Source organism: Crocodylus porosus, unplaced genomic scaffold (assembly GCF_001723895.1).
Source record: "Crocodylus porosus isolate Cpor-Errol unplaced genomic scaffold, CroPor_comp1, whole genome shotgun sequence".
Taxonomy (NCBI): Eukaryota; Metazoa; Chordata; order Crocodylia; family Crocodylidae; genus Crocodylus; species Crocodylus porosus.
Window position 1 is genome coordinate 162,096,165 of NW_017728886.1, and position 12,393 is coordinate 162,108,557.

The 12,393-nt window shown below is 41.4% G+C and overlaps 1 protein-coding gene across 2 annotated transcripts in view; it reads right to left on the reverse strand.

Moving 5' to 3' along the window:
• FAM65B (family with sequence similarity 65 member B) overlaps positions 1 to 8,126 on the reverse strand; it is a 92,411-nt gene extending 84,285 nt beyond the window's left edge. For both annotated transcript variants that reach the window (XM_019544449.1, XM_019544458.1), the window contains exon 1: positions 7,982 to 8,126. In XM_019544449.1, coding sequence (XP_019399994.1) covers positions 7,982 to 8,042 — 61 coding nt within the window. In that variant the 5' untranslated portion in view covers positions 8,043 to 8,126. The remainder of the gene's footprint in view (positions 1 to 7,981) is intronic.
• Positions 8,127 to 12,393: the final 4,267 nt, after the last annotated feature.

A 12,393-nucleotide genomic window follows, 5' to 3' on the forward strand; every position in this document is an offset into this window, starting at 1 on the left:
CCCCACTGGCTTTAGTAGGAACCACTTTTAAAAGTTAAGGCATAATAGCCTGACTTCAAGCACCCATTTGTTTAAACTCTGAACTTCTGAATCCTTTAATTTCCAGGTTAATTGCAACTGAGTGAGATGATGTCCTCTCCAGACACTTTTTTAGCTGATTCATGTCTGCATGCTACAAACAAGCCTGTTCCTCCCAAGTTTTCCTTTAGCATTTCAGTCTCACTCTTCATCCACCTGAAAAATGTGTATTGGCTGGAGGTAAGAAGGTGGTTGGCTATTCAGGGTATACATACTTCCTTTTGTGTGGCTCACAGAATATTCTCCAGAGCATACACATATTTTATCCTATGGTAAACTTCACAATTGAAATGGGATTATTTTATTTACAGCCGCAAAAGAAGTGAATTCAAACCTCTTGACTAAGGGCAGGTCTGTTCTGTGGTTGTGGTATGTTCCAGTTAGGCCACTATCTGAACACACCCACGCATCCACACCTTGCATTTCCTTGGGCACATTTCAGATTTGGCAATAAGCTAATACAGTGTTTCTGTGGTAGTCCCTAGCAACCATTTTCAAGCATGCTGGAGGCCAAGGGCTAGAGTAGCTGCAATGGGATACTCCAAAGCATCTTCATCTGTGTATTTCTGGGTTTGGAAGTGGAGGTACATGGTTGGGGTGCATGGGGACTGTGTCATAGGTGGCCTAGTCTAGTGGTAAGAGCCTAGAAGAGGCAAGAGCCAGAGGTGGAGTGCAAAGTACCTAAACTCAGACACAATTCCAGGTTTAGAGACCAAGTTACCAATCAAGTGAGGGTTCTCGAGTCAGAGACCAAATGAGGAAATCCTAGGGTGAAATCCAAGTCACAGGCCGAATCAGCATTCTGGACTGAGTTTCCAAAGCCAAGGGGAATTTCCATGCAACTGGATTCTAGAAACAGAGCTAAGCAAGGTCAGAAGTCAGAAAACCAAGAGTGCGGGGTCCAGGAAGGTTTTACCACAGCAGACCTTCAGAGGGCCTGCTGTCTGCTGCCACAGGTGGACCTCAGTGGGGAGGCTGTTGTGCCCTGCAGCCAATAAAGAAACCCGAACAAGAGGCAAGCTGGCACATAGGCTAGGGTACAGCTCTCAGTGCCTCTGGCAGGTTTGGTCAGCTTGGCAATTACTATGGACTGGGCTGTGCTATACCCTCACTTACTAAAATGCTGGAGAACCAGACTGACCTCCAAGGTTTACGTTTGGATTTAGGCATCCTAACAAACAGGGCCTGCCCAGTTCATTTAACTGGAAAACATGGTTAAATAACTAGCAGCCAGGAGGTCATTTTCACATTGTCAAGTGCCTGACATTTGTAACCCTTCTTCCCCATATTCGGCCTCTTGAACCATTTTCCAGTTCTGCACAAATGTGTGAACTAATTGTAGCCTTAACCTAGAACTTCCTGGCCTGGTCGCAGTGGGTGTGTCACACCCTTGAAACATCCACCACAAAGCCATATTTACCATGTGGGCATGGGGAAGAGCATTTCTAGCAGGCTTTGATACTGCCCTGATTTGTTAAAGGCATGAAGTTGTGCATTCCACTGAATCATTCTCAATTTGGTTTATTACTTTAATAACATGAATAGAAACAATAAAAAACTTACATGTTACAGAGCACTATACTGAGAAAAGGAAGCACAACAGTTGGATAAAACTTAAAGGAAGGAAGAGGTTTGGTTCAAATACTGCCATGGTACTTGTTTAGCAGCTGAAAGTATTGTCTGATCATACCTACTGAGTTGCTTCTCTAGCCCATAACTACTTTGCTCTCTTCCCTGAAGACTGGCTAAGTGCTGCTAATTTATGCAACCTGTTTTTTTATTAACATTCACCCAGTAATAACGTCAAAAGATAAAAACAAAACAGGCTGGCATCGAGGCACAGTGAAGAATAAGAGATCAAAGATATTTAATTACAAAGAAGAACCAACAAAGCAAAAACAGTGTGTGATTTCAGTCATTTTTTTAAATACAGACATCAAGCCGTCAATCATTTCTACTTAAAATACGGAGCTTGTTACACTGGTAAAAATAATACTTCAGCTGTCATGGGACAACTGGGACTCTTGAAAAGCTAAAATCATCATGGGTCATTTAGTGTGTGGGTGTTTGGGGTGTAGATGGGTGAACAGGTGTGTCTGACTCTCATTGTAGATGATTGAACTAAAAACCAGAACAGGTTATAGACTCCTTCAATGTTCTGTAGAATTTTACATTTGCATGATAACCACAATCATTAAGAACTAGTATAATAAATTGCCTTATAAATATTTGATGTAGGAAAAGGGAAAAGAAACAAAAACAAAAGTCAACAGCAAATTTGTTGCATAATTTTATAAGCCATCCTCTTTTTGTATGATAGTGAGGGATATAAATGTTTTTGGCCAAATTATCTTGAATCTTTGTCCAAAGGCTAAAAGCAGTGATTAAGTTATGTATATTCTATAAGAAAACACTGTTGTCTTGGTGATGAACTTAGAGTAGAGCTCAGCATGGCATAAAGATTCTCCATCTCTGGGAATGAGAGATTAGTTGGTGGATGGTTGATGAGCCATAAAAGCTTTCAGGGAAAATTGTCCCTAATTTCCCAATAGCTAGAGAGCAGCATATGCCATGGTTAATGCATTTTACTGTTGTGGAATATTCAGCATGATGCCCTTAGTCTTTTAGGAAGGAAGGAAATGTTCAAGGTTGGTTTTTATGAAAATTTAGAAAGCTGGGAGGGGGGAGGGGAGGATATATATACCCATTGGAAAATAATTTTGAAATGCATACATTATTTTTTCAAGTGTATACCCATCAATTTGATAATACACATGTGAAGCTTATGTGCTCTTTGCAAAGCACATTACATACAAAATACACCTTGTCATCTTGGTTAACAGACTGAACAGAAAGAGACTGGGAGGAAGAATGGTCCAGTAGTTGGGCACAAGCCAGAGAATTAGAATGCCTGGTAAGATACTGACTTCCTTTGGGCAAGCCACTTAGATGTAGATCAATAAGATACCTAAATACTTATTAGGATCTGGGCTTCAGAACCAAAGACTGTTCTATTATTCATTAGTTACACTGGAAATGCTACTTCCCTACTTCCTAGGCATGTTGTAAGGCTAATACACCAAAAATGGCACTCAGATACTACATAGAAATGGTGAGATGGGTGAATGAATGGGGCAGAAGTTTTATATGGGAAATAGGAGAGTGGAAGCCATGTGCAAAGAGAGGGGGCAGTGTAGGTGAGAGTCAGGTTCATTCTCTAATGGACTGCAAGGTCTGCCAAAGCCCCAGTAAGTTTCACCAGAGTCCCTGTACAGCTAGCTGGTGGTACATTTTTGAGGATTATTGTCTCTTTGGCATATTCATGGACTGTTTCTTTGAGCCAGGGAAATTGCCTTGCAAAAACTTTGTTAATCCACAATTAAAACACATTTAGCTGAAAAGTCCACGGCAGAATGCTATTTTCCCTAGAGACAAGCAGTCTCTAAATTCCAAGATATGTTCTACTTGATAAAGATGTTATCAAACATTTGCCTTCATGGCTGTGGTCATCCAAACAATGTAGGACTTTAAAGGTGTCACTTTAAAGGTGTCACTCAGGTAAATTTTATGCAAGCTCATTAAGAGCAAGTTATTGTTTCTGTGTCACTAACGAGCTCAACCTACGTGATGGATGAGTGAAACTTCTTGTCTCATTGTGATACTATGGGAACTGTTAAGGTAGTCTGTGTACCGTAACTGTACACTTCTGTATTTGAGGATGTTTTTTCTTGTCAGTGGACCTTTTTTAGCTTGTCACATTTTTTTTCACCAAAGGATTTTTTAGCTATGTAAGATTGTTGCAATTTAACTTCAACAGAATGAAGTTTTTGTCTGTAAATAATGGCATGGTGCTGGTAGTTTTTTAAAGGGAAGATCCTTCCTAAGTTTTTCCAAACATAAAAAGTGTACAGTAGTTTACACCACCAGTGCAAATAAAGGTGACTTCTGTTTACATTCTAATTTCAATTAAGCCTCAGACCTAATCATGAAACTTAAACCTAGAACGTTTATGTGTTTTCAAAGAGGCAGTTTCACCAGGAAGCAAACTCATCTTGTACATTTTTTAAACATACCTTGCAACTCAATGTAATTGCCATTCTGTGGGGAGCTCTTCACTAGATGGTAATGTGAAGAGAATGGATACATGACCTACTAAGCTAATCAGCTCTGAGCAGGCAAAGGACCTCTGAGACTTCCGGTACAATGTTATGGACAGTCTATAAGAAGACGTTTGCTTACTAAATATCATGAAAAATAGGCGGGGTTCATGCTTTGGAAAATTTCAGAAGATTTTGTCTTAGCTGTAGGGAAAGTACTGAAAAGTAGGCCAGTTACTGTAAATGCAATCAAGGAGCCTATTCAGGAGGTAAAAAGGGGGAGATAACTTATTACAAGCCTAGCAGACCACAGGCTAGTTTGGTGTAGCTATATAAAAAGGCTGATAATAACTATAATAAATTAAGTTCTAATTGGTATGATTCATCTGAGAACTCATTAATAGTAACAATTAATAATTGTTTACTATATGAGTATTCACATGCCTGCAGCCTTGGGCTGTCAGCCTGCCAAGCCTGTGCAGGATGCTAGGAAACCTTGATACGGAGGATTCCACCTCTCCCCAGACTTCTGTAGAATTTCTGACTCTTGTAGAAAACATGGAAATTCATTATATTTTGGGGTTTACACTTCATATTATTCACTGGTGTAACATAACGTTTTTAAAGTAGAGCAGGGAAAGAAATGAACAGTAGCTATGTACTAATCCAATCAGTGCAATGACAGAAATGGTAGAGTTCTCAGGGATAATGCAGAAAAGACAGAAATGGTCACTAAATATTTCTCGTCTATATTTGGGGAAAAAATCCAGGGGCTGGATTCCTATCGTATAAGACAATGGAATACTTTCCATTTCTATCTTTCACAAACAGGATGTTTTGGAGCAGCTGCTGAAGTCAGAGATTTTTAAATCGGCAGATCCATGTAATTTAAATCCAGCAGTTTTAACAGAGCTTGCCAAGAAGCCTTCTAGATCATCACTGAGACTTGGAGCACTGGGGAAGTTCTGGAGGGCTAGATGGGAATGTCTGTCCTACCTCCAGGAATGTCTGTTCCTGTGGGTGTTAGCAAGATGCATGCCCTGCCCATTAGCTCTGCTGCACACACACCAATGCCAGACCTGAGTGCTCCCTTGTGCTGCACTCAAGTTTATTGCATACTCTTACTCACAAGCCTAAAAGATGACCTTAATATCTCTACTGAAAAGGGAATTGCATTATTACTGTACTTCTTCACAGGTCTTCTTCAGCTCTGTGGTAGAGCTGCTGTAGTGGAACCATGCTATTGCTTCCTCTGATTGATTGGTGCTGCGCTGTCTCTTCTCTGTGAACTGGGAAGGTGCCCAAGAACCTGGCTCATACCTCCTACCTGACACTACCCACTCAATGTTTGTGACCAGGGGCAGATCCAGAGGGAGTGCACTGGTGCCGTTGCTCTCCCCTTTGATTCCTGCTCCACCTGAAATCTACCCGATACCTTCTAAACTCTTCATTTCACCAATGTTAATGACCCTGTCTCCTTTTTAATGGTCTTGATGATCCACTAATCAAGCTAGCATTTTCTTCTGTAATTCTATAGTCTGTTAGCTGCTCCTGGTAATGTAGTTCCCATTTCACAGCCTTGCAGACTCTTTTTAACTCATTGAAATAGCGTTATATTTTTTTTTGCATCAGTCTTAGACTGAATAATGCAGCCCTTGGCCCCAGACATATTAATAAAGCTTCTAGTTCCTTTTTACCTGGAGAAAAATGTGTTGTGTTATATGTGATGATGCACCTCACCCCTTTTCAAAATCCTAGATCTGGCCAGGGGAATGATCTTAATGTCACACTGAATGGATTTAGCAAATGCTTAGGGAAAAAAAGCAGACCATTCCAAGTTTACTAACAAATCTATTTGGGGAAAAAGGATCGGGGTAAAGGGAACAACATAGAATGAGCTTCTAATCCATAAAGTATGGAAACTTGGTCCTAACGTGGTGGGTTCAAATCATATTACAGCCATGAACAGAGTGGTGAAAGGAAATCTCTGAAAGGGATGATTGTTCTGCCTCTGAAAGAGGCAACCCTTCTACAGATAAGTCATCAATGCCAGAAATGACTTATCTGTGGGGCCCAAAAGGATTCAGAAGAGCTATAGTTTTAACTTCAGAATGCATGACACTACATGAAATTGCAGACATATGCTTTTCACTATTACACCTCTGCCCCTATTTCATATTCGTATCAAAAGCCTTCTCAGTGACTGTGGAGCCTAGAACACGGTGTCCTGAATGGATCATAGGTGCTTTTGAAAACTTTACCCAGATGAATATGCACATTGAATCACAGTAATGAGCTATCCCAGTGTCTCTCAACCTTTTAAACTTGAGACATTCTTTAGTGGACTCAGGGCCCTCCCCGCATAACTTTTGTGAATTGAGTGGCACCCCATTTCAAAAACGTATTTATATATTACAGTGCTTACTTCCTTGCAGAGGGGACAGGTGGAGGGGGTAGGGGGCCAGCCAGGCAGAGGCCAGCCTGAGTCTGTGCTTATCTGTTTAACTCACACCTTAAGGCACCTGTCAAAGGATCTCATAGCACCCTGGTTGAGAATTGCTGATCTATCCTGTAACCAGTAGTATGTGCCAGTTGCCTCAAAGGAAGTTGTAAGAAATTGTAGGTGTTGGTTATGGGGTAGCTTGTCCCCTTGGGAAAGCTTCTTTCCCAACCTTAATAGTTAGAAATTATCTGAGAGTTTATCATTCCTTCCAGGATGCACAAGCTGAATTTTATGTCATATGATCACAGTTTTCAGATACAAGCTATAAACCTTGTCAGCAAAGCACCCTTACTGTCAGTTGATTTGCCCAGTGCCGTTCCCTTCTTTGCTATGATTGTTATAGACTGCTTTCATAGAAATGAAAATGCACGGATAAATGTCCCAACCTCTCTTTTCTGCAAATATCTGCCACCTCTGGATAAAAAATATATCACAGGTTAAGAAGCAGGGGTGTATTTGTGAGAAATGCATGACCTATTAATAGGCTGTACACATCATTGACACAAGGATTTTAAAATGTGCTCTCCCTTTCTGTTTAGTCTTTGCTCAGGCTAAAATATCTGGGTTTTGCCCACTTCTAAAGTTTCCCATCAAAGGCAAGCTTTGCTTTACTGCAGTTGCTGAAACAGTGCTGCAAGTGCATTTAAAAGCTAGCGGTCTTGGGGCTCTGCCTGCAAAAACTTTTGTGTTTTTGCAGGTAGAGCCAATAGGAACTCCTTCCAGAGAGCAAGTGTCTGCAGAAGCAGGTAATTATTTTCCAAGGCAATGTAGTATAGCAGGAAAAGGCACAACAAGACACTACCGTGCCTCCACCGTGTTTAATCATTCACATTAATGAGTGCCAAGTGGTCCCTTCTGATTCAGTAGCCTTTACACTCCCCTGGCATGGCTGCAAATGACTGCCCAAGGTGTAAGGCAATGGAGCATCGGGCTCACAGTGTCCATCACTGAACATGGTCCTCCACAGTTGCTTTACAAAGTGCAGCCAGATGAGAGGATACTCTTTTACGCATTGTTCCCCCTTGTCTTTCTCTTCTAAATTAACCTTCTCATGGTGGAACCTGTCCGCCTATTCAATGTGAATCGCAGTCACTATATTTACACCCAGAATGCCTCGTTCCCATTGTTTCACAGAAAGTAAGGAAGTCCACTCATCCTTGTCACTCTGTGAGTCCCAATGCATCAATGGAGAACTTCAGTCAGCAGAGAATTTCAACTTTTCCCAGATAATTAGAGCACAAGCTAAAAATCTGTCTGGCTTTATACAGGAAAAAGATTATGTTTAATAAAAAGGGTTCTTTACCGTCACAGAAGACATCTGTTTCTCCAGGTATGGCTGGATCTTCTTGTAGGTCCTGCTGCATTGTGGCCACAACTCAGCTAGAGGTAGCCGTTACAGAGCTGAACGCTTGAAGTAGCTTCTATGCTATAAGAGGACTATTTCCTTTCACCAGTTTCCTTAAACATTTTAGTAGTGGCAGCTTCCGCATCTGCACTTACGAAACAGCCTCATTCATATGAATAAGCTTTCTTGTTTTTATTCATGTGCTTTGAGATTGGGTTTGAGGTGGGGTGTTTCTTAATGCTGAGAGAGGAAGAAGCTAGAGGGGAGACATAGACAGGACTGGCTCAGAATGCAGGATGCATTTTCAGCCTGGCTGGAGTGAATACTCTTCCAAAGCAACAATGCCAGCAGAGATGTTATTTCAAAGAAGAGTGTGGGGTTCTTTTGCATATGAATGTGAGTCTTTGCTGGTGGCAGTGGTAGAGTCAGGGAGCAATTCCCATTCGTCTTGGTATAGAAAAGTTCAGCTTCCTGACGAGGACAATTCAATTCAAGTACTTCTTCAGTGTCCTGGTTTCAGTGGGAAGCTTCTTAGATTAGCATGTTAACGCAACAGTATTTTTTTTCTTTCTTTTGAAAAGGAAAATTTGTGGATTTACGTGTAGGTAACACTGAGCTCAGTTGTGATCGCAGTAACAAGAAGGCATTGGTGGCTCTCAGGGTATATGGCTTTTTCTTTTTTTACTCCCCTAAGTCATCATTTTGGTTTCATCACCAACCTAAAGCACTACATTTTGTCTAGCTCTAAACTGCTGATCAAAATCAGAATGCCTATCAAACCTAAAGTAAAAAAAGAAAAAGACATCTGATTTACATTTGAACATCAGGAATATTATTTTAATACCAAATCAGCCCTGCTGATGATTTTTCCAGTTGCTTACTTCAGTGGCCAATGTTTGGGAATGATTAAAACAAGGAGATTCACTCCTGTTAAATGTTTTGTTGTCTGTGGGATACTCATGCCTAGGGACTATCTGCTTGCTAGACTTTTGAATCTACCACTGAAAGGCTTACATTTCTGCTCAAGTTTCTACTGGCTTCATCTATTCATTAGAATAAAAGTGTGTGTGTGTGGGGGGGGTACTGGAACCTGAGAAAATTATTCTCCCGTTTTTATTTGTTTTTTTTTGTTGGGGTTTTGTTCTGTATTTTGGTTTTTGGGGGGTTGTGTTGGGGGTTTTTTTTGCTGTTAGTGCACGTTGTTCTTCCAAGGAGAATGAATCCCATTTGACGTTTGCCTATTGATTGATGTCAAACTGGACTGAGATTTCCTCAGGGAAGGGACTGCTTCTAATGTGTTGGTACAGTACCTAGCACAATGGGCTAATCTCCTATCCCAGCTAGGGCCTCTACATACTACTGTGATTAAATAATTGGAAAGAGAATAAGAAGTGACAAAAGGAGAAGAGGCAGTTTTCTGGGAAGACAACAAGAAGGATAGAGGAAGATGGGATTAGGAACAATAGGAATCATGTATTATGAAAAGGGAAAGTGATAGGTGAACAGAAAAAGGTGGAGAGGGGAGGGATAAAGTGGGAAAGAATCAGTCCAGAGGGAAATCAGCCTCTTCAAGTGCCATCCAAAGAACAGATAAAAGTTCAGGAAGAAGTAGGAGCTATTGGAGTCTTCTATTGGAGACTCACGTAACACTGGGCAAGTATGAATAGGAGTGTCACTCACAAGTCAAGCAAACTGTGGCAGAACTAGGGTGGGGTGATTGGGGCAGTTGCCCTGGGCACCAGCTTGGGGAGTAGGCAGCAGAAAAAAATGGCTGTTGCTGAAGCTATACAATCACACTGGCAGCAGTCATGACAACAAAAAGTTGTTGCTACCCCAGTGTGTGGCAGCTGTCCAGGGCACCAACCATGTCACTATGCCTCTGAAGGGAAGTGACTTCCACGCTAGTTTGCACCAGTGAGGCCTCATTTAGAGTACTGCATTCAGTTTTGGGCACTGTGCTTCAAGAAAGAGGTGGACAAATTAAAGTCAAATGGAAAGTAACGAGAAGGATTAAAGTTCTGGGAAAGACATCATCAGAAAAGCCAGAAAGAACTGGGATCACTTAGTTTGGGGAGTAGAAGACTGAAGCTAGGTACAGATATTCAAAAAGCCCGAGGCAGAATCAATCTAAGTTATGCGGTTTTCTGTAAGTGGTGTAGTTTAGATCGGTTGTGAACAAAACACACATTCAGCCTTTGGTGAAGGTGGGGAGAGAGGAGCAAATCTTAGACCAGCTTCTGCCATTTTAAAGCCAGTTTTGTGTGCCAGACATCCATTCTGTTATGGGGATAGATTGGTTTCTGATCCCTTACACTGGTAAAAGTGTAGTGTCTGTACTTGGGATACCCCTGAAGGGTAAGTGATAACAGTTCTCAAATACATGAAGGTGTACAGAGGATGGTTATTGACTGTCCTCAGTGACTGCAGGGGACAGGACAAGAACAATGGTCTTAAATTGCAGCAAGGGACATTTAGGTTGACTATTAGAAAGAACTTTGTCACGGTGATGGTGGTTAAGCACTGCAATAAATTATTTTAGAGAGGTGGTAGAATCTCCATCGTTGAGTGTTTTTAAGAGCAGGTTAGGCAAACACTTGTCTAGAATAGATGCAGATGATTCTGCTTTGAGTGGGAAGTGGACTAGATGGCTTCCTAAGGTCCCTTCCAGCCTTGCCTTTTCTATAATTCTGTGGATGGGAAAACCCCAAAAATAAGTGAAAAGGGGGAGGGAATGGGGACAGAGGAATAGAAGAAAGGTAGAGTGTAATATTTCCATTAAAATATTTCCTTCCCAGAGCCACACCAGGACTTAAGATTTAAATCCTCCCTCTATAGTGACCTCTGCCTTATCTCCTTTGACTGTTATGAAGGGAATCCTGACCCTGACAGAATCAGTGGCAAAAATCTCATTGATTTCATTTGGGCCAGGATTTTACCCAATGAGGATCAATGCTGGGCAAAAGCAGCTTACATTTTAAACCCACTATGAGGTGTTTTGTGCACCTCATAATGCTGTCATTCATGGAGACATGAAACATTTGAAACTCACAGCTGGCATGGAAGGAATGGGGAAAAAGGACAAAACACACACTATAAAAAAGATGCTAACTTCCATGTTCTGTCTTGTCATTATGGCTCATTTGTAAATTGAGCACAGAAAACTTTAGCCATTTAGCAGAGTTTCTGAAACACTAAGGAACAAGGAAGGCTGTACTGGTTATTGTGGCACTTCCCTTTTGTACTTCATTTCCCCTAGGACTTGAAGTTATTTCCTTGTGCACTGTGTTCAGTCAGCCCATCTAGATGCTTGTTACCTTGACAGCCCTTTTTAATCTTTTATTTCCAGGAATTAAAAGGCATCAAAAGCTGTTTTCTCTCCAGAAAACAACTGTCACCCGAATGAACACACAAACTAGACTGGTGGTGAATGGTAATGACTCACCCATCACTGCGAATGCACAAAGAACAGCCTCTTTGATTCATTCCCTTTCACTATACTGCCTCTCCCTGAATGACAGGCTCACCTACCACCACACTAGCTTGTGAAGCTGCTGGAGGAAATCTGTCTTGAAAGGAAAAGGAGACCACTTTATTTAAAACTGAACAGTTTAACCTGCAAAAATGATCTATATTCTGGTGGTCAGAGTTGGTTTTCCTTTCTCTCTGCCCTCTCTCTGATTTGTGCTTGGAGGTTGGTATTTATCTGTGTTCAAACTCCTGATCTCAAGCCTCCAAGAACCCGACCCCCCTACTTGGACACCACCTCCTTTTTTTCTCTTTCCCTCCTGCCCATTACGCAAGAAGCACTTAATCTCTCTCTCAGTGAAATAAATACTGCTGCTTTTCTTTCCAACTGTTGGTTAAGTCAGCCACTCCAAACATAATCTAATGAGAGTTTCTGCAAGGCTCTCGTTCTTTTTATACAACCACATCTGATGATTGTTATCTCAAAATGTTACCACCCATCCTCCAACAGCATGTAAACAGAAACTGGAGGGTGACAAGGTAGCAAAAACAAGAGCGGAGAGTGTGGACGGGGCAAGAAACAAGTACTCCAAGCCAGCTTTCAAAATAGCTTATATGAAGCAACATTACTTTATAAGAAATGTTTTCCTTTGTTGTTTCCTCTGCAGCCTATGGAAGAAGATGCCTGTCTTGTTGACCTCTGTGAGATTTTATAATAATGCCACAGGAGGAACTAGGTAGTCATATCACACTGTAATTAAGATCTCCCTTGGGGCCACTATATTGAGATACTTCCCCTCTATGTGGCATTGGTAAGGCCACAGCTGGAGTACTGTATCCAGTTTTGGGCACCACACTTCAACAAGGATGCGGATAATCTTGAAAGAGTCCAGCAGAGGGCTACT